General features: G+C 31.1%; 1 protein-coding gene across 3 annotated transcripts in view; it reads right to left on the reverse strand.

The window, feature by feature from the left end:
• Positions 1-26,617, reverse strand: part of LOC145288107 (uncharacterized) — a 141,971-nt gene that overhangs the window by 27,531 nt on the left and 87,823 nt on the right. For 2 of the 3 annotated variants that reach the window (XM_080136166.1, XM_080136165.1), the window contains exons 7-9: positions 19,717-19,738; positions 10,258-10,301; positions 7,481-7,552 (exon numbers count right to left, since the gene is read on the reverse strand). In XM_080136166.1, the coding sequence (XP_079992292.1) occupies positions 7,481-7,552; positions 10,258-10,301; positions 19,717-19,738 (138 nt within the window). The remainder of the gene's footprint in view (positions 1-7,480; positions 7,553-10,257; positions 10,302-19,716; positions 19,739-26,617) is intronic. The other variant, XM_080136167.1, reaches the window with a different exon arrangement.

Consider the following 26,617-nt stretch of genomic DNA (forward strand, 5'->3'; position numbering starts at 1 on the left):
TTCTTATGTCCAGGATTGTACTAACCTGCTGAAGTTTAAATTTAATGTGAACATTTAATGCACACAATGTGCTCAATTCAACATAGTACCCTGTTAGACAGGATCCCAAATAGTAGCCCCTTACGTTCAAAGTGACAATATGCCTTGTTTGAGGCAAAAAAAAGAAAAGAGTGAAATCAATAATAGCATAGTTTTCTTCATACAAACCCACTTAGCAACAAAATATCACCCCTAAATGCCAGAAAGCTTTCTACTCTAGTGCTTCCCTGACTGTACTGATATGCAGAAGTTTAAATGTAATGTAAACCAACATCTTGTTAATCTTTCTTAGGCGTGGTCCAAAATTAGTAGCCCATTATGTCCAAGTGGCAATATGCTTTAACAGGAGCGAATGCAAGTAAAAAAAAAAAAAAATACTAGCTATAAAGCAGTAGAAACTAAACAAAGCTAGGTACTGTAGCGATACTGCTAATGCAAATATAAACTCATATAATTCAAAAAAAGGTTTAAATTTTAAAGAGTGATTTTCTATATATCTTAGGTAACATAGCTTCTTTCTTAGAAGTGCATGCCTGTGGAACTGTTCTAACTACAACCTGGATGTCTTCGTCCAACATAAACAAACTCCTGATGAACCGCCCCCTTAAGTACGACACTTTATCAAATCTCAACACTAACATACTGTACATGCAATAACCCTTATCCCCGAGTGGCTTCTGGGCCTTGATAAGTGGTGACCACCTTGTAAAAAAGTAAATTTTAATGTTGAAAGCTTAAAAGTGTGCTTTTCTAAAAGTATTAGATAACATTGAACAACATTTTAAACTGTTTTGTCACAGTTTAGTAATTATAAGTTGCAAAGCTTTTGATAAGAAAAAAGAAATGGAGGTCATAAACAAGTTGTTTTTGTTTTCAATGGTTCGACTGCCTAAACAATAGATAACAGGTCATAACTTGGATGGACATGTTCCAGTTCAAATAAAATACTCCTAATGACCACAACAAATTCGTTTTTGTTTTTTAACCATAGCAATCATACAAGGTAAATCAATAAGCATCAATCAATACAGAACCGGGGACGGGGGTGAATAAACAGCATTTATATGCATAGCTAAAAGAATTTGGTACTTGTTACGATACAATCGACAGATCGTTTTTTCTTTTAAATATGTCAGTTTAAGCAAAAAGAATATTACATATTTGTCATTTTAGAAATAGTAATATATTCAAAAATTATGAAAAATCATCGAGTAGTAAGTTATTTCTAGTTAAGTGTAATTTTTACAGAAAATTGGGTAAAATCACACTTTTCTTAGATGTTATAAAGTAGGCAGTAGGAGGCTATATGCAGGGGACATAACTCCGAAATGAATATTGGAGATTACTTGTGTTGTGACTGTAATATTTTATCTATAGTGATAGACATTTTTTTTACTAAAACCACTATTATGACTGCTGTGATGGTTTTACTAAATGAATTATAATTTTTTAGATATATTACTATTTTCGACATGACAATTTAGTACGTAATATTGATTTTGCTTAAAACGATATATTTAAAAAAAATCAATTTGTCGACTATATCTTTACAAGTACCAAGAATTTAATGAACTACAAAAAAAAAAAAAAAAACATGCGACGATTTAAAATGACATTTCTGTGTACTCTGAATTGTAGGCATTAAAAACAATTGGACTTAATTCAAGTTTTTTAGTTAATACCCTTTAACGTGTACTGTTTTTTTTTTTTTTTTTGTATTTTTTTACAACAAATCAATCCTTTTGCAGTTATCTAATGCCGAAATACAACAAACCTACTGTAAGACTGTATACCTCCACTTGACAAAGCTAACATTTAAGGTGAGGGTCAATAACTTGAAAGTAAGTTGCATAGACAACGACACAGTGGGCCTAGAGTTGATAATTTTGTCAAAAATGATAATCAAACAAGGCAGCCAAAATCAACATTTCTGGAAAGTAGAAAAAATTTCTGATTCAATGCAAAAAAAAAATCAATATTCCATAAAAAACTAATTTTACCATCTTTTGAATATCAGGAATTTAAAAAAATTCTGAACTCAACAAATTTTTTTATTTTATGAAATTCTGTCATATTTTGGATATTACTTAAAAAAAAAAAAAAAAATCAAATTCTATCGATTTGTAAGTACGTTTTTAAAACACAGTCGTCAGATCGATGTTTTTTAAATATGTTGTTTTAACCAAAAACAATATTGTCATGTTGAAAATAGTAATATTTCTAAAAAGTTACAAAAAATAATTGAGGAAAAATTTAGTTAAATGCATTTTTTACAGAAAATGAAGAAAAATCGCATTGTTCTTAAACGTTATAGAATCAGCAGTAGGAGGCTAAACACAAAGAACATAACTCCGAAACAAATATTTTAGACTTGTGTCATGGTTGTAATATTTGTCGTCTATAGATTTAGACTTGTGTCATGGTTGTAATATTTGTTGTCTATAGATTTAGACTTGTGTCATGGTTGTAATATTTGTTGTCTATAGATTTAGATTTGTGTCATGGTTGTAATATTTGTTGTCTATAGATTTAGATTTGTGTCATGGTTGTAATATTTGTTGTCTATAGATTTAGATTTGTGTCATGGTTGTAATATTTGTTGTCTATAGATTTAGATTTGTGTCATGGTTGTAATATTTGTTGTCTATAGATTTAGATTTGTGTCATGGTTGTAATATTTGTCGTCTATAGCTTTAGACTTAAAAAAAAATTTTTCACAATAGCAGTTGTTCTACTCTATGAATTTTCGTAATTTTTGGATATATTACTATTTTCGACATGACAATGTTTTTGATAAAAAGAATATATTTTTTTTACATTCAACTGCAAATTACACCTGGAAGATGGCTTGTGAACATGGGTAAAGCATATATATTCTGAATCTCCAACTTATACCAAATATTTGTCTTGTGGCAAGCAAATCCGGTTTGTAAAATAATTACTTTAACATATCTAGAAGGGAGGAAACGCCAGGGTTAGAGTGCAAAATTTTTCAGAATTCCAAAATACAGTCCAATATTGATTAAACTTTCCCCAGGATCCCAAATGCTTCTAAATGAAGCTATTCTGACTATATTAATAAGAGATATTGAAAGTCAGGTTTTGGAGCCATTTCAGTTCCCATCGTCTCATTTTGAGCCATTTTTAGAATCCTAAACCATTTTCGGAGAAAAATCAGACAAAAATTTGTATTCATCCAGAAGATGACTTTCAAGTTTCCTAATGGATCAATATTGATTTTTTTTCACTAACTTCACAAATCAAAATGCCATACTTTTGGAAAGCAACCATTTACATTTAACTCAACATAATCTGCACTTGAGATTGAACCCCATATGAATCAACAAATAGAAAACAAATTTGGAAAAAAGTTCAAACAAGATGAGTGAAGAACACGTCAGAGGAAAAAATCCTCCCATCAATCGACTTTCAAATTATATGCATCGAGAGTTCGGACTGTGTGATCAGATGATTTGCATAATGTACGCAACTTTGCTCTAGTGTAATTTGATGTTCCGTGTATTAGATATGGATTTGATCGCTCCAATAAGCGTGGGCGAGCATCTTCGATTTGCTTGTTGTCATTGCATTTTCTACTAAGGTGTTCCAGATAGTTCCGAATGTCACGATTGTTAATCTCTAATCCTTCTTCAAAATATCACCCGAACTCTTCCCACAATTCATTTGGATCAATTCAGCACTCAACTACATGGTTGCATGTAAAGTGTGGTTCATTTTAGCCAAAGGAAAGTTTTTTGAAATATTAATCATTGTTTCCTTGCGGTGCTGCTTGCATTTTTCTGTATTCAATTTTCCACGTACAGGAAACTATGCATAAGATAACATGCAGCTGTTTGTGCAGTTTTTTTGTTTTTTTTACATGGGGGTCACCACTTATCAAGGCCCGAAGGCCACTCAGGGATAAGGGTTAACATGTTATCATTGTGTTTTCTATTGCATGCTTTGTAAGTCATCAATGACAGGGATGAATTTATCACAGTAAAATCCATGGCCTTGTTTTCCATCTGTTGATGTATTACCCCCCGCCCACTGCAGAATTTACATGTTCCAAGCACAGACAATTATTTTTTCACACCACATTTTGCTTTAAAACGATGATCACAATAATCAGCTCTTTCAAGCCATGTTTTGAAATCACTATAACACTGATACAACATCTTTAAATCCCATGATGCACCATTTATGTATGAATGCGTGATGGTTATGCAAGGTTGGCCAAATCTCATTTCAGTTCTTATTTAGTAGTTGTTTCTCATGAACATATATTAACCTTTCAATCTTAAGTGAAACTAGAAATATCCCAAATTTAGCATTTAGGGATTGTAATGCCAAAATATAGAAATTCGTCCCCAGACCCTCAGAAATAAAGAAACCTTTAATTTTTTTTTTCAGTACATTTATGTTAACCATAGCTTTCAAACAATGTTTTATCATAATTTTTCATTGGTTTATGCCCAAATTAGAAAAAAAAAAAGAAAAAAAGAAAAAAAAAAAGTCATTCTGGGCCGACTATAAATGAGTATTAAAATCACTTATTTTCCATTAGAATTTTCTGATTAAATCTGTTGTTGGTTGGACAAGATGGCATAAAGTTATCAGCTTAAAACTTCATCCAAACACGAGTCAAGTGATCATATTAAAATATTATATATCATATTAAAATATCATATATCATATTAAAATATCATATATCATATTAAAATATCATATACCATATGAAAATATTATATACCATATGAAAATATCATATACCATATGAAAATATTATATACCATATGAAAATATCATATATCATATTAAAATATTATATACCATATGAAAATATCATATACCATATGAAAATATCATATACCATATTAAAATATCATATACCATATGAAAATATCATATATCATATTAAAATATCATATACCATATTAAAATATCATATATCATTAAAATATCATATATCATATTAAAATATCATATATCATATTAAAATATCATATATCATATTAAAATATCATATACCATATGAAAATATCATATACCATATGAAAATATCATATACCATATGAAAATATCATATACCATATGAAAATATCATATACCATATGAAAATATCATACAGGGCTCTACATTGCGAGTGAAACAGTTGCATTTGCGAATGATTTTTCAAAGTGGTGACTAGAAATAATCTATAATTATCTTCTGACGATTGTATTTCTTTCACTGACAATCTTCCAAAGCTCACTACTAAGTGAAAAATATCTTTTCAACTTTTTTTAAAAATAAAACGAACAAAGTTAAATTATTTAAACAATAAAAGTTTAATAGAACGATATACTTTTTTTTTTAATGAAGGTTGTTAAAAAAAAAACATCTGAAGAAATTAGAATGTTTATACGTTCAAGTATCAACACATTTAGAATTACACTTATTAAAAAAATATAGAAAAAAACTTTATTATGTACATATTCATCACAGAATGAAGATGTCATATTCTAAAAATCATGTGAGTTTTGCTAGTAACTTTTCTATTTGGCTAGTAAACGAAAATATTTAGTTGTCAAAGGTCAACTAAAGATAAATTTGTCCATAGAGTGTCCTGTCATATATCATTAAAATATCATTAAAATATAATTAAAATATCATTAACATTTCAACTAATAGAACAAGATAGGACAATCATTGCAAAGATTAAAAAATGGACATTTATAACTTTAATAATTTTACTTATTGAAAACATTAAATGGGGTTTCTAAAAAAGAAGAGTAATTCTCTCCAGCAGAGTTAACAATGTAAAATAATGACATACTATTGGCTGAAACAAGCCGACACAGTGGCCATACGGGAACAAGCCAACAGTGGCTGTATCGAAACAAACTGACACAGTGGCAATTGGATTGTAAAATTTAGTTTTCAAATAATGGGCAATCAACAATTCCTTCACTATCCAACAATCATGAAGTTGTTTGCACAGCAACCAAGAAAGCTAACATGCTTGCCTATAAGTTTGCCTCAAACTCTACTTTGGACCCAGCAAATCACACCTTCTCTGATTTTCCTTTGTGGACAGAAACCATACTAGATGATCTGAAAATCACCCCTTCTCAAGTACATGATATCATAAAAAAAACCTAGGCACCTCAAAAGCATGTGGACCTGATCTCATCCTGGCTGTACTATTAAAAAATGTTCCACTGAGGTTGCTCCAGTTCTCTCCAAACTCTTCAATAAATGCCTTAACAAATCATGCTTCCCTGACTGCTGGAAAACTAATTCTGTGGTACCAGTTTACAAGAATTCTGGCGAAAGAACTAACCCATTAAATTATCACCCCATTAGCATCCTCCCTATTTTCACCAAAATATTTGAGTTCATAATTAATCAAGTTTTAGTTCACCACCTTACAGTTGCAAAACTTCTGTCCGACCATCAATATGAATTTTGGCAAGCCCGTTCTACTGCAGATATTCTAACAAACCTCTGAACGTATATACCATGCACGGAATAAGGAGGAGAAGGAGGGAAGGGCAATAACCCTAGATATATCTAAGGCTTTTGACAGGGTATGGTACGATGGTCTTCTCATGAAAATTAGATTCTATCGTATTACTAGATGAATACTTAACATAATTAAATCATTCTTTAATAAAAGAATCCAAGTTGTCCTCGATGGTCGTACGTTTAAATTAGAATATTCATAAATGATCTCCTCTCTGAGATAGGTATATTTGTTGATGACACCACACTCTATAACAGGCACGAGGGGGAAACGAATGAACACATATCTAAAGAAATGGTGAAAACACTAGAGGAAGACCTCCCGTCTGTAGTGGAATGGCGTCAAAAGTAGTTCAATGCTGCCAAGACAAAGCTTGTTTCCTTTAATAATTACAAGAAAGAAACCTTCTCAACCACCAATAGCTATGGCTAATGATACATTAACTGAAAGTACTTTGGTCAAACTCCTCGGCTTAACGTTCACGAACAAGAGTTGGAATAGATACATCTAGAGCATTGCCAAGGCTGCTGCAAAAAAGATGGGCTCTCTCTACTGTGTTTTTTTTTTTTCCCAAAGGAATCACCACTTATCAAGGCTCAGAGGCTACTTGAGGATAAGGGTTAAAGAGTGTACAGTGGTCAAAAGGACAATACACTTTTAAGCTAGCAAGCGTTTACATTTACATTTCTACGCCACCATTCCCATCATTGCAGAACTTGATAAAAGACTTTCAAGTCTTGATGAAAATGTCGACAATTCAAAATTTGACTAATATTTTAAAATTGGCAGAAGTCCTGGACAATAATGGTGTTTTTCTTTTTATCGTTAAAAAATGTAGACGTTATAGATAATTATGTACACCAATGCTATGCAGCTTATATGAAGTCAAGTATGTTGTGTTCATGATGGAAAAAGAATATAAAGGTTTCTTACTTTAGTATTCACAGGTGTTGGAATCGATGTAACGGAAGAGGAAGCAGGTGTATGATTTTGTGATGTATTATTCTGCAAAAGAGAGAAAAAAAGAAAGTTACTTATGCTTGAAAGTATCCTGTACCTCCTCAAGGCTACCAATCACCCATGTATGGAGTACTGTTGTCACATTTAAACTGGTGCATCTGCTACTAGTCTCTCACTCCTGGACAGGGTTCAAAAGAGAGTCACCAACCTGATAGGTCCTGAACTGTCACTAAGCTTCAACCTCTGTCCCATTAATGAAATGTTGCACCCCTCTGCCTGTTCTACAAGTATTTTAATGGTGAATGCTCCAAGGAACTATAAGCCCTTGTACCCCTTCGACGTAAATACTCCCAACACAGTAAAGATCCATAGATGTAAGAAAGCCTTCTACTCTAACAGTTTCTTCCCCAGAACTGCTAAACTTTGCTTTCCCAACTGTGTTGACATGCAGACGTTCAAGTGTAATGTGAACAGACATCTTGCTGCTCAACTCCCTACATAGTATCCCTGCAACTTATGTCCCTGATAGTATCCCCCTAAATTGAGGTGGCACTGTGCTTTGTTTGAGGTGAAAATGTAATAAAAAAAAAAAAAGTTTTCTTTTCCATTTGATAATTACAAATATATAACTTTTTATATTCATAAACGTACATATAGATTAAACGTTTAACACAGTTTGGTTTGGTTGTTTTGTTTTATGGTATATCAACCTTTTGCAGGTTATTTCATGGTGAATTAATGGTTATTTCATGGTGAATCCAGTAATTTTGAAAAAGTTTTCATGATTCAAGTTCATTATATATTCAAATATTTATTCATGATGTTTGGTTTGGTTGTTTTGGAGAGGAAAATTGTTATTTTTCTGTTTTAACTTTACAGAACATAATTGCGTTTTGCAAAGGGAAAGGAAAAAATAATATCAATGTTTTGTGCATTTTACGTTAGGAAGCCAGTATCTTCAAAAAACCTGATCTGTTAGCACCAGGTGTTTAACATGATTTAAATTTACACATGATTCAATATCATGTTTTTCTATTGGCATTATATACATCTGATACTTCTAAGCAAAGTAGAAGACAACAGCTTTCAAGATGGTATCTATCATAAATCAATCAATGACTTGTCATTCGGTTTCTAATTGATCTTAAATCGGATTCAACAAAGGAGCAGTCACCTAAAGTCAGAACAAGAAACAACTTGCTTCAGATATAAAAACAATAAACAATTTTGATACCACAAAATAAAGAAAGTTGACATTTTAAAAGACAACACAATACGAAAAGCATATAAATTGGAGCATGAAAATGATTTTATGACGTTTTCATTTTTAAGAATGATATCAATGAAATAGCAAAGAAAATATCAACAACATGTAAGACAACATAAAAATCATTCGCAATTTTATTGCAACATTTATAACGTTGGAGTGTTGAGGGATTTCATTGTAATTGATCGGATCATTTGAAAATATTTTTCAGTATTGTGTTTTTCTTTTAATGATTGCTTAGACTTAAAAGATGTGAATGTCACATGTCTGCCATTTTTTCTTGTCCTCACACAACACTCGACACTGCTTGTTTTTCAAATTAAATAGACACTTTAAAATAAGTAAAAACACTAAAAACTTATCCAGCTAGGTAGAAGAGCAACTTATGTTATTTGTTATATATTTGTTTGTGTCACCATTTTTTTGTTCTGTTGTCTAATTTTTGTCATTTTCAATTCATTTAAAAAAAAAATTTTTTTTCGTTCAATCGAGAAATAATTTCTTAAGTGATTTACAAAATTATGTTTTCATTTAATAAATCCGAAACACAAGATCCTTTTGCCGACACGCATCTAAAATAGTGTAAATGTCAGAATTAGCGTTAACTTTAACAAAGAATATTCTTGCATAAAAACAGGAGGTGGGCTTTAGATTATAGCAGTCAATTAAATTAAACAGTTGTGAAAAACAACAATGTGAATGAAAACAAATGATAAAGAATTATCTTTTATAAGAAATACATATTCGAATCTAAACTATTAATAGCGTAAATGAACCTGATGTAAAATAATCTTATAATACTATTGGCAACAACTTCAACAAGTCAAACATTGGCTTGAAATCTAATATTTAAAAAATAATGAACACATAATGGTCACAAATTGTAATTATCTAGCTGATATTAGAGTTTACATATACATATTATATGCACAGAAGAATAAACTTACAGAAGAGTGTAACTTTACAACTGAATTTCACTAAGTACTTTATCCACTATACTACAGATCCTTGAGAGAGCAAGACAAACAGACGGAGAGCAAGCGAGACGAGGGGAGATGGAGAGCAAGCAAGACGAGGGGAGACGGAGAGCAAGCGAGATGAGGAGAGATGGCGAACAAGCGAGACGAAGAAAGTGAGACAGAAAGCAAAACAAAAATAGAGACCCAAAGAGCAGGTGTAAAAAGAGAGACTATGAGGGAAAATATAGATAGAGAAAATAGAAAATAAGACAATTGTAAGTATCTAATCTAAATATGTTAACAATCCTAATATTTCTAAATTCATAGATAATGCTTATATTATTTTCCTAAATGTATCGATGCAAGATGCAAAGAATCTTGCAGAGTGCAATTCTACCAAAAAAACGTATCAACCAATAGAGAAAGGAATAAAGGAATTTTAAAAAAAATCTGAAATAAATTTTAGAATAGAATTTTACAGATTTTTTAAAAATAAACAAAAGTTAAATTCAAAACAAAGTTACCTTTTTTGGTGGTTCATTGTCCGAACTGGACACAATTTCTGTGGCTAAAAGACAAAAGTAATTTTTAAAATACTGAAATTGTATAATTGCCATTCCAAAATAAAGAAAAAGCAAAAGTGGAAACAATTTTTATAAATTTTTTTATACATATCATATTCTCTTATCGATCGGGTTGACAAATAAGTTTATTTTTTTGTTTTTCATTTTGGAGTCTTTTCTTTGGGAGGGGAGATTTTAACTTGAAATTTATTTTGTTTTGAATTAAATTTAATTTCTCATTTTTGGAATATTAAAATGTAATGTTAAGAAAAATAAATAGTTGTTATTTTTTCTTAAAACTTTGAAATTTAAAAAAAAAAAAAAAGTTGAAACTTAGCAGCTAACCCAATATAATTCTACTCATTTTATATGATAGCAACAAACCATCTTTTTTACGCTCAAAATGAACGAAAACGATGCAGACTTTTTCATTATTTCTTTTAATTTTTCATTGATAAAAATATTCAGTAAAAAAAAATCTAATTAGAAGAAAAACTTAAGATAGAAACAGCTTGTTAAATAGGAATCACGTCTTGGCCATAAACAACTTTCAGTCTGTAGTATGATGTGCTCATAAGTGGATGATAACAGTTAATGCTACGAAGATTAAACTACTTGCTTTTAACAACAACAGAAAAACCTTTGCAACCACTGATTGCTATGACAAAATGGGTGAGAGTTCATCTTTTAAACTCCTTGGCTTAACATTTACAGACAGCATGAACTGGAACAAATAGATTGAGGGCATTGCAAAGGCTGCTGCAAACGTGCTAGAAAATTACTCACACTAGAGATTATCCTATATCTTTACAAAGCTACCATCTGCCGATGCATGGAGAATTGTTGCCACATCTGGATTGGTACATCTACCACTAGTCTTTCACTCTTGGACAGGGTTGAAATAAAAACGAAAGTCTCAAATCTAATAGGTCCCATCCCATCGGTGCAATATGTTTTTTTTTTATAAGTTTTTTTCACTCATCTTCTACTCCAAACAAGGCACATTGCCACTTGGACGTAAGGGGCTACTAATTGTGACCATGCCTAAGAAAGATTAAGATGTTGGTTTACGTTCCATTTGAACTTCTGCATATCAGTACAGTTTGGGAAGCAGATACTTTAAAAATGGAATACGCTCTGATGAACTCATCGCATTTATGCCCACTTGATGTTGAGATCCCTAGATGCCGGAAAGCCTTCTTTTCTAATATTTTCTTCCCTCGAACTGATAGACTTTGGAATTCCCTATCTGTCTCCTGTTTAACGACTGCACTAACCTGCAGAAATCTAAGTGCAATGTGAACAGACATTTCGCTGCACAACTTTCCACACACATGATCCCAAATAATAGCCCTTTACACCCAAACAGCAACATGACTTCTATGGGATAGAAAAAGAGTAAAAAAAAAAAAAAAAATGATTATGATCAAAATAAATTTTCTAGCAATTTAAAATGACTACAGAAAAAAAATTGATCTCTTTAGCAGATTCTGATTTTATTTTCAATCAGTTTCTTGTTTTTTTTATATGACTAATTGTGGACATGCGTAAACACGATTTAATATCTTGTTTTATTCATCAACCATAATATACTTCCACACACACATACCCTCCACTTCAACCAACCGTAGCCCCCCCCACCTCCTACCACTACCAACATCATTCAATTCAACCTGGTTTTATTTACATGCCAGTGTTAACGATAGAGAGCTCTTACAAAGAAGATTAAAGGTTACGACTGATAACTGAAACTTATTGATTCTTACATATATTACATTTATTTTATTTTTTGTGCATTGCTTTTCTACAAGACATGAGCACTACATCAGCTATTACCAAACTCTTCTGCTTTTCATTAAATCCCTAATACTTTGAATTTTATATTTAAAAAAATGTATGCTTTGAAATAGGCAGAAACAATTGTTTAGATTAAAATGTTCTGAAATAAATTTAGAACATTTACTAAATTATTATATATTTTAACTTGTGAGTCATTACTTATCAAGGCCGAAAGCCACTCAATGGCAAGGGCTAATGAATGTAAGGTGGTGGAGTAGTAATCACTTATCGTGTAAATTAGGTAGATTTGACTATTTATGGGAACGGCTTAACAAAAACTTGTTCACATTTCATTTTAAGGCTACAATGTTGTATTCAACCGGGAAGCATGGCAGCAGAACTGTGTTCCAAAAGTGAGCCGTTCTGGGAAAGAAGCTTTGTTCATGGAATCTGCATTTAAGATTCAGGCACAAATAGAGAGTGGAAAAAAATCATAAATAGTAGCTGTAGCTAATTGAGTGTTTTTTTTCGTGAAAGTTTGGGGTGGAACCATAGATTGGAGTTTAGTTAAGCACTTGCCATGAAAATAGTGATAGAGCAGAGACAGGTTTGCGATGTCTCTTCTGAGAAAGAGGTTGCAAGGAAGAAAAGAGCATCAGCTACTAGGTTTCGAAGCTGGTTTTGTATAAATAAATATTTTTATATAGACAGACACTAGTGTTTCACGTAATCACGCATGGAGTAATAATTACTGCTAGTCAGGAGATTCAAACCTAATCACAAAGCTACACTCGACTTTGTAGACTAGAATCTTTCTTCCAGGCCACCGGCAATTAACACATGAATAGAAGGAAATTAGGTACCTATAAATGCCATGTCAGTAGGCATCTACAGTAAACAATCAGAGAGAAAGTATTCAATGACAAGAAGTCGGAATGTTTCATTTGCGCTAAAGTTTACAGATTTTTTCTCAATTCAAAATAGATACACGTTTTGTTTCTTGTCTAATGCTGTTCCTTCACCATAACGCAAAGTTTCTAAAGCAGTGGAGTTACCTGCTCTATTATATTCAACAGAAACCTACACACAAGAGATTGGAAACAATGCAACAGTGCCACCTAAGAAAAATTATGAAAATTAAATGGAGTGATCTTATACCAAATGTTGACGTACTCAACAGAGCCGACATGGACAGCATAGAAGCCATACTCGCCACCACACAACTGCGATGGACTGGACATGTGGCCAGAATAGAAAACAATGGCATCCCAAAAATCCTATTGTATGGAGAATTGGAAAATGGATACAGAAAGACAGGTGGATAGAAACTCCACTACAAGGATGAACATGAAAACTTGGGAAGAACTAGCAACAGACCGAAGTTGCCGGTGCAGTAGCCTTCACAAAGGAAAGGCAGAAATCGAGGCAAAAATAAAGGCCAGATCTGAACAAAAACATTACCAAAGGCAACAACCCTGGTAACTCCTCATGCACTACTTACTTGTGGGGAAACAGATCTATTCTTTGTTTTGGAAAAAAAAAAAATCTAATAAATCTTGGACTTTGGAATCTAGAACAAGTGTTATTTATTTATATATGGTCTGTTGTTGCATTTTAAAGATCAAACTTCTTATTTAAAAAAAAAAAAAACTGATATACATAAACAGAGTAATCTATGGACAAATTTATCTTCAGCTGACCTTTGACAACTAAATACTTTCGTTTACTAGCCAAAGAGAAAAATTACTAACCAAACCCACATGATTTTTGGAATATGACATTCTTGTTCTGTGACAAGTATGTACAACAAAGATTTTTCTGTAATTTCTTTCTTTTTTTTTTTTTTTTAACTAAGTCTAATTCTAAATATGCACCAAATTTTATTTTTGGATTTGAAAATATAAACATACAAATTTCTTCAGATGTTTTTTTTTTTTTTTAAACAGTTTTCATAAAAAAAAAAGTATTGTTTTGTTAAACCTTTTATTGTTTAAATAATTTGACTTCGTTTGTTTTATTAAAAAAAAAAAAAGGTTGAAAAGATATTTTCACTCAGTAATAAGCTTTGGATAAGTAATAGTAGGAAAATAAGCTTGGATGAAAACAATCTTGTTATCCTGTCCATGAAGTGTTGCATTAGCTGCTGTTATGCTTAAGACAGAAGAGACTTGCCAAAGTGATTTTTCTATAGATGAACAAATCCTCTCCAACCTCTTCTACGCTGATGACATCGGTCTTGTTAATGAATGCACACATAAACTTCAAGTTTTTGTTAATGTATTAGCAAGGAATGCAAAGGAGATGAGATTAGAAATAAACCTAGAGAAAACAATCTATGTCTACGGTTTAACTCTTTATCTGTGTCTAAACATAAATTCCATGAGTAAAGCTTCTTTCTTAGGACTGTTCTTTCTTAGAACTGCACGCCTGTGGAACTCTGTTCGGTTTTCCTGCTTTCCAACTGACTACAATATGGTTGTCTTCAAGTCCAACATAAACAAGTTCTTGGATGAGCCATTTCTTCAGTAATCCAATTTACCAAATTTCCACTAACGATTACTAATGACTACAGTACACTCATTAACCATTATCCTCAAGTGGCCTCCGGGCCTTGATAAGTGAGGACTCCTTTGTAAAAAAAAAAAACTAAACATGACTATTCACAATAAACCCATAAAACAGGCCACCCAATCCATTCATTTAGGGCATATACTGACTTTCTCCAGTAATCACAAGACTACATTGAAACACAGAATCGGGCTGAATTGGGCAGCTTTCCAAAAATAAAGTATCATTCTAAAATAAAAAATTGTGCCAATAACTGTTAAAGTAAAAGTTTATTTAATGTTCTCCCAGTAGTTTTATATGGACTTCATTGTATCGCATAGACTAAACAAATAGCCAATTTTGAGGTGTTTAAAAATCACAAAACGCATTTCATTACGGGATATCGCCTGATTGAAAAAAAAAAAAAAAATATTCACCCCCCGTCAGACTACTTTCCTACCCCATCTATTTGATAAAATCCAAAAGTGAAACCCTTAAACTTTTTGGCCATGTCAAACGATCAACCACTGGCCTGTCAAAGTTATGGTTCGAGGATATATTGGAAGGCAAAAGAGTCAGAGGAAAGCGAAGGAGAAAGTGGAGAGAAAATGTTTTTGATTGGACATTTCTCAACGGTTGGGCGTCCATCAACCAATTTGCCCCAGATCAAAAGGAATGGTGAAAAATAAGTTCCATGGGTTCGCAATCTGCACGATGTGACTCATGATAAAATGAGCTTTGGAAGATTATCAATGTAAGAAATATAATCGCCACAAAGATAAGCATATTATTATTTCTAATTGACACTTGGAAAAAAAAATCACTCGCAAATGTGACTGTTTCATTAGCAACATAAAAAGCCTTGATAAATAAAAAAAACAATACACAAACGCATACATTTTTACAAACCTATATACATACACACAGACATCTTATTGATATTTGTGTTACAGAAGAGAAGATTTCTGACCTTCTGTAACACAAATATAAACATTAATGCTTTTATACTAATTTTTCTTTATAATCAAACACTTTGCTGGCATTCTCCCCCACAAACCTTACAAAGTATATATATATCACTGGAAAGGTTTATAAGAAGTAAAACAAACATGACGTATACGAGTTGTCTGTTTAAATATTTATACATATTCTCTATCTTTTTTATGTTTTATTCTGCAGTTTTTAAATATGGTTACAATTGTTTGATTTTGTATTGGTTTGCCAGTCGAAGTCGTTGAGTGACGTTTTGTTTTGCTTGTTACATCCTGCCATTGCATGTCCAGACAATTCCAGCAAGTGTCCACCATTTCTACCGCCACGCAAGACAACAGGTCATAAAGGAGGGGGGGACTGTTGTTCATGACAAATTAAGAAAGCTTAAGGCAATTAACAAAGTATACTTTTGATGATGCAAATAAGGATTTTATTTTCAAAAGCTTATCACATTATCTACTATTAAGATAAAAAGCAGTAGCTGATAAATATCTTTTCTTTTTTCTTTTTTTTTTACATAGGCGTCACCACTTATCAAGGCCGATAGGCCACTCAAGGATAAGGGTTAAAGAGTGTAGAGTAGTCAAAAGGACAATATAGTAATCGATAGTAATGGAAGTTTGGTAAATTTGTTAACTTAAGTGGAACGGCTCATCAGAAACTTGTTCACGTTGGACTTGAAAACAACCATATTATAGACAGCTGGAAAGCAGGAAAACGGAAGACAATTCCATAGGCGTGCAGTTCTAAGAAAGAAGCTTTGATCATGGAATCTATGTTTAGGTTTAGGCATAGATAAAGAGTATAGAAAATTATTGATAATGTTTTCAGCTAGTCTAGTGTTTCTTGTGAAAGTTTGGCGAGGGGGGACCATAGATTGGAGCTCAGTCGAACACTTTCCATGAAAATATCTACTGATATCAATTAGACATAAAACTAGAGGAGTATCCACTCCAGCACGCATACCCCCCCCCCCTGAATAGAACAGTTTTGCAGAACTTTTGTTGCATTACAAAGATTAAATAAAGATATAATAATGATAAATCTTATGTCTAGAATCCTTTTTCTAATTTTGATCAAAATCCATCACATACTTTTGATTCTTGAAAATGCCTTAAATATAAAGCTTAAGGAGTCTTAAGAAATTTAACTTCATAGAATCTTGCTTAATTGGTGTCTAATGACTGGATTTAATTTAATGTAAATCTAAAATATCCTAATTTTCAAGTGGAAAGCTCCATAAAATCCATTTCAAATATTCCACAGAAACTGAAATTTATAAACTGATATTTTATATGTATTGTTAACATTTCACAAAAATTAGAATTGTCGGAACTTTTTGCGGATGGCTTCCACTCTCTTTGCATCTATCTATAGATATCTATCTGGTCCGACTCCTTGCCTGAACCGATGTGACTCTTTCTCTACAGATTTCCCTGTCTTCCATCAACTGCCTAAAACCTTCAGGATCACAGTTGGTGTCATGTGTAATTTGCTGGATGTACATGGATTTAGGCCATCCTTTGCATAAACCTAAGGTAAATTAAACAAATCCAACATTATGGCCTCTTACACCTAGTAACTGTGTTCTTAAATTCATAATGATCAGTTAATTAGTTTTGGAGTGAATCCTGCACATTATATAAACACATACCTAACTTTACATAGAGATAATGTCTGTTAAACATTGGAATTTATTTCAAACATATTATATTTATAGTTTTAGTTAACACTTTGCACGGTTAAATAAACAGTTAAGTCACACTTTTCCCTTTGAGAATTTCTATGCTTATTTCCAACCCCACAGGCTAAATGAACTGTTTATTTAAGGACATTTACTTGCAAAACAAATGTCAACAGAAAAACAGATAACAATATAAGTAACAATTGGTAAAAAATCTATTTTTTAACCCATTTTCACCCCTAAATGAGGTGCATATATTGCCAGTGAGAACATAAGGAGCTACTATTTGGGGTCATGCCTAACATGGAACTGTGGGGAGTTGGGTAGCAATATATCTGGTTGCAGGACATTAACACTTTTGCATGTTAGTACAGTTACGAAAGCAGGAAATGGGAGGGAGTTCCAAAATCTAGCAATCCGAGGGAAGAAACTATTAGAATAGAAGGCTTTCCAGCATCTAGGAACCTGAATAATGAAGGGGTGGGATTTTGTTTCTAACGTTTATTTATGTGTGAAAGATTAAAAGAAATTACATTCATAAAGCATGACACATATTCAGTTATATGAAAAGAAACTTTGTCTCGCTTTAGCAAATTCTCACAAATATATGCTCTCTCTCCAGTCGGATAGTTTTGCTAGCCTAGGATCAAAAAATATCAGCGTGACAAAACATACTACACCAACTTTGCAGGTAAGGAATGATGTTATAACGACTTTATAGATAGTACACCACCTCACACCCCCTACCAAATAGAAAGTAATACCTGGAAGGATCCCTCCTATATATAAGAAAGACATGGTAATGTCTGTTAGTATAATTTCATAATAATAACATACATTAGCCTCTTCCCTAATGGAGGATGTAATACATCTCCATAAAAACAGAGGAGGTAATTCCTGGGATGATCTTATGACAGCAATACTAATGCTTCATTACTGACGTTCACTGAAAGATAATACAATAATTAACTAAATCAATTTTTTTTACTTTTTTATAACTCCTTAGCCTTTTGGTTATGATCAGTGTAGTATCTGTTCTCAGAATCGTAGCAAGATTGGACATTCCACCATCGATAAAATTATTGTGTACAAATTAGAGATGTTTGTTTATAAAATATTAATTTATTAAAAATTATGAAATAAATACACAAATTTGATTGTGGGTGTTTGCAAACTACTATAAATATGATATTCCAAAATCTTATGTAGCGTAGAATTAAGTGTAACCAATTTTCATGTTAATATAATTAAGATAGATTTTGTATTCATTTTGATGATTTAAAATATCTTAAAATGGAGAAGTGCTAAATTAATATTAATTTCTTGCAAAAAATAAAATACTTTGGGAGATTTTGGAGTGTTTTGAATGCTATTGTCTTAGGTGATATATGTATATATAATTTTTTTTAACAATTTTTCCTTTACCAGGAACAAAATTCATTATGTTCATCATAAAATTAACAATAAAATAATATTTTGATGAAAATAATGAGTTTTTGGTGTGACTTTGTTGCTTGTCAGTTTAGCTGGGGGTATTTACATCGAGGAGGTACAAGTGTTTTATTTGAACACATTCTATTAAAATACTTGTAAAACATTCACAGGAATGCAACATTTTGATGCTGGGACAATGGTTAGAGTTTGGATTAGGTAAACAATTTAAAAAAAACAATAAAACAAAATTATCTTATGTATCATAGAATTAAGATCTTTCAATTCATAATAGGAGAGAATTTAGCAAAAGAAATCCGTTTTTATTCGCTAAATACTTTTCTCATAAAAATAGGAGAAATTTAATTAATAAAATGGTGCCAATAAAAGTATAATAAAACATGCCAGTAGGATAAAGTTTTGTCTTTAACATTTTTTTTCCTTTTATTGTCATAATAATCATTCAATAGAATTATCTACACACACACACAACTTGAATGCCTACTAGACACTATCCTCGACTGTCTAAGGTCTCTCTGTAAAGGGATTTGTCAGGGCAACCTGGTAGGAGGATACTTTCACTGAAAGTAAACCCCGTTCAAAATAACAGTATTCACAATACAAATAAGATTTCCCCACTATGATCAACCCACACTAGCTTTTTACAAGGAATGGTGCACTTTCTTCAAATGATGTTACCTCAAGTGACAGCATGAAGTTGGATACTCCACCAGAGTAGATGGATCCTTGTCCAAGAATCTGGCAAGACCAAGAGGCCAGAAGAAAGATATAACATATTTAAATGATCAATTGGGGAGAAGAAAATTATGTTCTCAACTTCTTAACGAACTCAGTGTTTGAGAGATAAAGGAGAGCTTTAATGGAAAATTCAAATTGAGTTCTGAGAATTTCGACTTAAGTAAAATGAAAAAAAAAAAAGCATAAAACGATTTCAGATCAAAAAAAAATAAAATACAAAAACTCACCATCACTGTCAAAGGATTCATCCTGATATAAAAAAAAAAAAAGAAAAAAGAAATAAAAATTGTAAAAAAAGTTATAAAATTTAAAATCTCTCCTCTAGAGTTCTGAAGTGCAAAAGAAAAAAAAACTTTTGAATAAATATACAGGGTGTTTCAGAAAATGTACTCACAATTAGAATGATAATAAAACCTTTATTTATAAACAAAGTGAAATGGATTAGTTTTAAATACAAAAGACAAATGTAATTGAAGAATCATGTTTGCAATTGTTCAAATTGATGACAATTATTATTCAGACAACGTTGATAACTGTTAAAGTGTGAGTACATGACAAATATCAAATTGAAGTTGAGTTCATCAATATTTGTTTTCCTGAGATGTTTTTCTTATATTAGCAATACACATGAAAAAATTGAAATAGCTTAAAATATTTCAATATTGGTATCTATAGAAAGAGCTTGATGAGCTAAGAAAGAATCTTTTTAAATTTTAAAAATCTGATTAAAATTAAGGAAGTTATGACTACTTTTGTGCCTCACACGTTTGGATATTTTCCCCTCTTTAAGACCATACGCGTTTCATCACATTTTTTACACTACTTTTTCAGTAAAAATGCTATATTTTTGTTAAAACAAGATTAAGCAATGAAATTTACCATATCAGATAAGTGTATTTTTGTGCTGGGAATTAGAATATGCTACTGAAAATCTCCAAAAATTAATAGTTTCCAAATAATCTGCAGTAAATGCACATAAATATTCTGCAATTCCTTAAAAATGCCATACATTCATTAAAAGAAAAGAAGTTAAAGAACTTAAAGTTGAATTGTAATGCATTATATGTACAAATAACTGAAATTGAAATCTAGGACTGTTTAAAAATGAATATATTGCAATATTTCTTTGGTATTATTGTAGAATAATACCTTCCGTTAATCCCCCACTCCATCTGACCACCTCTCCAAATTACGTGATTTTACCTTTCTAGGCAATTACATGTGAATACCTTAAAAAAACTTTAATGAAAGATAAACAAGTATTATTTTAGAATTTAATGTAAAATGACTCCCCATTTTGAGCCATACTAGCGTTTTAGGACAGTTAACCATTTTTTTTTTTTTTTTTTTTTTTTTTTTTTATCAGAGATAAATCCTGTGCACCTTTTTTTTTTTTTTTCTAAAGACAATTATGTGTGGTTTTAAGAAGGTCTCTGTAGAAATTATAAGAGAGTGGGGAGGTTGCCACTCTGACTTTGGGTTAATGATAGAGCTAAGGAAAATTATGTGAACATCCTGAAGACTTGATAGAAACAAAACAAAAACAATTTTAGAATTTAGAGTGGGGGTTAGTTTTACATAAATTTAATGTAAAATAATTCACTATTTCGAGACCATTCTAGCATTTTAGGACAGTTGACTAATTTTTTTTTTATGGGTGATAAATGTAAATTTTCTTTAAGGAAGGATTTTTTTAGACACTAATATGTAGCTTAGCAAGGAACTTTGTTTGGTGAAGAGCTTGCCACTTAGACTTAGCTTTATTGTTGGTGCTAAAGAAGGTTTTAAGAGGAGAAGGCTTGCCACTCATACCTAGGGTTAGATGTAGGATTAAGGGAGTTTTTTTTTTTTTTTTTAAAGAAGGCATTTGACCCCCATATGTACAGTTAGTGGGTCATAATTATTGGCTTTTGAAAATATTATGCCTTAGATTTTGGACATCAAATTACTTTTAAATATGAAATTTATTTTTGTTTGTTTGTCGTAATTTTTAAGGGGTGTGAAACTTAAGAATTATGACAAATAGACAAAAATAAATTTCATTTAAAACAAGTGACGTTTGGAAAACTTAAGTATTTTTGCCCACTTATTTAAATATCAAATATTCGAGTGACACATTATTTCATTAAACTTTATAGTTTAAGACGTTTTTTTTTTTATTTCTCTACCTGAACTTCGGGCCAAGATCACAGTATAGTATTCTGTTGCTACACTTCACCTTTTCTGTCCTGTCAGTGAAGGAGAAATCCTTCATGACCGAGACAATTTTTATGTTTGTTTCTATCCAGATTGACCCTTTTTGGGAAGCTGGATTTTCCTCATATTAAGTGACCTTGTGTCTAACTGTCCTCGTGGGGAGGCAAGTAAATAGGAACTTAACTAGACACTGAGCACCTCCTACAAATATTTAAATATTGATTTTATATATATATATATATATATATATATATATACATATATATTATTGGGTAGATCAGTATCCATTCGATTATAATCCGCTAAAAAAAAAAAATTGGAAAAAATGATGAAAAAAATATATTGGGAGTGGGGGGGGGTACTGCTCACACACCGTGAAGCACAAAAAAAATCATATTTCAAATTTTCAGGGTTTTTTTCTTTCTTTTTTGAAAAAAACAAAACACTGTTTAATTCACTGTTAAAAACAAATGTAATAGATAGAAGTGCACACATTACATATTTGTTTTTCAACTATATTTTCTAAAGTTGACCAAAAATAATGCTGGATTGCTTTAAAATTATATTCTGGGTTTACAAAATCTTATGGAAAATGCTGATGTTAATATTTTTATCACTTTATTTACTTAAAATATATAATGTACATTATTATTTATTAATTTATTTGAAAGTATATTCATTTTCGAACAAACGGTGGTATTTTGAGGACTTAAGATGCTTTGGTTTTTAAAATATGACGATTTTAGCAGAACCCCCTTGAAATCTGTAATTATCTAAAGCGTTTTTTATCGTCCGTGTGTATTGCTACTTACATAGTTTAATCATATAAAATACATAATTCCTCAATTTTGGGATTGTGTTTTAAATAAAATTTCATTTTAATTTTACTAATTAGTCGCAATTAACGAACCAGTAAGTTTCTATCTATTACTCTCACCATACATTGTTTGAACTCTCCCTGTTCTTATTATATTCAGTGCCTATCACTTTTGCTTCCATCACTATGTTTATTAAAAGTCCATGGTAAAGAAAAACTAAAAAACTAAAATAGTTCATAATAAACAATAGGGAATATTCACCAGCCTTAGCTGTAGACAAGAAAAAAAGAGAAACATAGCAAGGAGAAACGAACTCATTTTGAGTTTTTTAAAAAATTTTTTCCTTTTTTATATTTGATTGGATTTGCAAAACTCACATTTTCCGGATTCAAACAATCTAACCAAACCTAGTGAGGGACTTAATATGTCACATTACATGCATGTATACATATGTATTTACATACACACACATAATTTCATTCGATGATTGTTCACATGTGCTAAATGTCAGGAATGAAAAGTGAAGTGTTAAGAAAATGCAAATAAGGATTTTATTCTCAAAAGCTTATCACATTATCTAGATATGGCAATAAAAGCAAAAATTAGAAATCGGCTTGGACCATATGAATTTCAAGAACTCAAAAATAAGCAATGACCGCTTTATTCAGGAACATTGCATTTTTTTTTAAACTTTTTCTTGAGTCGAATCATAAACAGAACACTACACACTTATCACTTTTAGATCAATTTTTTTATTGAAGAAAAAATTTTACAATTAAAAAAAAAAAAAAGGGTTATTTACAATTTTATTTATTCAAAATCTTTTATATTGAAAAGATGTGTATAGCAAAACATGCTTGTAAATAAAACTGTATTTTTCAAAATTGTTAACAGACAGGCACAAACCTTTTTTCTTTTTTAATTAAAACTATTTAAAATTCTATAAACTTTGCAGAATAAAAATAAAAGTTCACAATATTTTCTGTAAACAAAATATATGAACAAACAAAAACACGTTTAAATACATAATTTTATTTACAAATCGTTTTAGAAAACAAACTTTGCTATTTACTCTCGTTTCCATGAGGGAAAAGTTTTATTATTTAAAAACGGTTTTATTTACAAAAAAAAAAAAAAATTTTAATTAGAAATGGGTGCATAAAACGGTCATGTAAATAAAACTGTATTTTAAAGATTTTATTGTTTGTAAAAATATATCTACTATAACTACCCACCTACTTAAAATAAATCTTTCTCTACATTAAAACTTGGCCTTTGGTTGAAGTTTCCCCTTGTGGAGAAGCAAGTAAATAGAAAAGTCTTTATAACAATAAAAAAATTACAAAAATATTTATAAATAAAATCATGTATTTGTTAAAAATGTTTGTTTTTTTTCGTTTGTTTATATATTTTGCGTACAAAAGAAATTTGGAAACTTATTCTGTAAAGTTTATAAAATTTTAAATAGTTTGGTTCTTCTTTGTTATAACAGCGAAATTCGAAAATCAAAATATTGAATTTCAAGTAAAACCGATGGTATCTACTTAATTGTCATGTCACAGTAATGAATATATCTGATAATTTAGAAAATTAATTATTAATGAAAATAGTGTTTGAAGACAACAAAAGTTAAGTTTTGCAAAAAAATTACCATCAGAAATGGTAACAAAAAGTGAATTATTTTCTGAAAACTGAAAATCTTCAGCTAATTTTGGTACTTGTACAGTTTAATCAATTTAATTAACAAATGAAAATAACGAAAAAAAGTTTATATTGTACGTATCCGTTTTGAACTGAAGATCTCAAAAAAAGAAAAAATTTCACTTAATTTGATTGAGTAGTTTTTTTTACAGCGAAAAAACACGTTTTTATGAGAGCGCGTTGAAGGCCGACATCTTGGATTTGTTCTTAGTTTTTGTTTGGAGTTTAGAAACGTCACGAGGATATAACTCCAGTTATAGCGCCGACACTCCCTCGCCATCTTTAATACTAGCTTTTCTTCCTAAAAATCGAACCTTTTGCTCGGTATCATAACAAATTGTTTTTTCGCTCTAAAACAAAAACTACTTGATGAAATGAAGTGAATTTTTTTTCCGGATAACTTCATTCCATAACGTTTTTTGATATTTTCATTTTTTAATGTCTGGATTAAACTGTACAAGTACCCTTAATTTTTATTGTCTTTGAAAACTCTTTTCATTCACAATTAATTTTCTATCTTACCAATTTTTCATAATTTTTTTATATTTTTATTACTGTGACATGACAAGTAGATACTATCGGTTTTACTTGAAATTCAACATTTCCATTTTTGCTATTATCATGAAGAAGAACCTATAAAGTTTCAGGTGAAAGCATTATTACGTACTTATGTGTCATGTCGAAATTAGTATAAATCCCAAAATTTACAAAAAATGTTCCAGTAGAAGATGTGCTAGATGTATTTTTAACAAAAAAATCATCCACAATTACATTCTAACATTTTGTTAGAAAATGATCGATGGCAGTTACCTCCCCTGGATCTTGCAAATTCTTGAACATTAAAACATGAAATAAAACTCCATAACTTTATTTTTATTAATAATTATCTTCATTTCATACTTTACACAAATTTCACCATAACACACAAGTATGTAATAATGTTTACACCTGAAATGCACAAACATTAAAAATATTTTTAGGTTCATAAAAAAATGAATACTTTTACTGTTGAATCAATATCTAACATGTTCAAAACAAATTCTAAAGCAAAATATTTCATTTTTATTAATCAGATTATATGAATTACCATTTTTATCTTGGATGTTACTATCAGGTTTCTGCAAATGTAATCGACTTTTGTCAAATGCGTCTCGTCAAAATTAGAAATCTGTATGGAATTTTGAATGGAACATTTTAATCCACAAGGTTAGTTTGCAATCATTTAGTAAGCCATGATCAGGTAGATGCCTTACGTAATGTGCAATTGTATTTTTAGTATTTAAGAAAAAAATTGTTATTTATCGGACAATTAAAATTAAAAATGTAAAGTCTTAATTTTTAATAATAATTATTTTTTATGAGTAACTTTTCAAGATTGGATTTGAAACATTTTGATAATTTGTTCAGATTAAAAATTATCTGGATAATTGGAATTTATCAAATCTATTTTTAAAAATAGGCATTTGAAATGTTTTGTAAGGTTTTGAAAAGAAAATTAAATTTGTCAATGATCTGCATTGACTGATATAACCTAGGAATATCCTTAAGAAACGGATCTGTAATTAAATTGCTCCCCCCCACCCCTCTTTCTTTTACTCTGTACCCTCTCTCACTCAGACGTGATGTTGCTAATGCCAGTCTTTTCTACAAATACTATGGTGGCATGTGTTCTTAAGAATTATCTGATCTATTCGCTGATTCTTTTGTTCCATTTTGTTCCAGCTTGTTTGACTTGTTGGCCTAGGGGGCGCCATCAATGCATTACAGCTTCCATGTTCAAATAGCTTCTTTCTAAGAACTGCAAACTTGCAAAGCATTATTCCTACTGACCGTTTTTTTTCTTACCTATGGCCTTGGTCTTTTCAAAACAAACGTCAATAGGCATCTCCTGTCTTCATGATAATCATATTTTTCATTATTGTTAGCTCTTTATATCAAGTGGCTTCATGCCTTGTCTGGAGTGAATTCCATAAAAAAAGGTCAGCAAAATGGTTCTAAATAGGTATCTGGTCTCCAATTTTCAATGCAATATTTAAACTTCTGCAGTTTAGTAGAGTCAGGGAAGCAGGAAACAGGCAAATAAATTTTGCAGTCTGAGGGAAGAGAAACTATTAGAGTAGGAGGCTGACATCTAGGGACTTCAACAATGAAGGGGTGGGATTTTGCTGGTTGTCGGGATAGTTGGGAGTATGTACGTCGAGGGTGCACAAATGTTAGGAGTTCATCAGAGCACTTTTTGTTCAAATACTTGTAAAACAAACAAGTATGCAACATTGCAGAGATGGGACAGAGGTTGGAGCTTGGCTGATAGTACATGACCTGATTTGAGACTCTTTTTTGAACTCTGTCTAAAAGGGAGAAACTAGTGATTGATGCACCAGTACAGATGTGGCAACAATATTCTATGCATGGG

The sequence above is a fragment of the Euprymna scolopes genome, chromosome 11 (genome assembly GCF_053919585.1).
Source record: "Euprymna scolopes isolate OS-2025 chromosome 11, ASM5391958v1, whole genome shotgun sequence".
Classification (NCBI taxonomy): Eukaryota; Metazoa; Mollusca; class Cephalopoda; order Sepiida; family Sepiolidae; genus Euprymna; species Euprymna scolopes.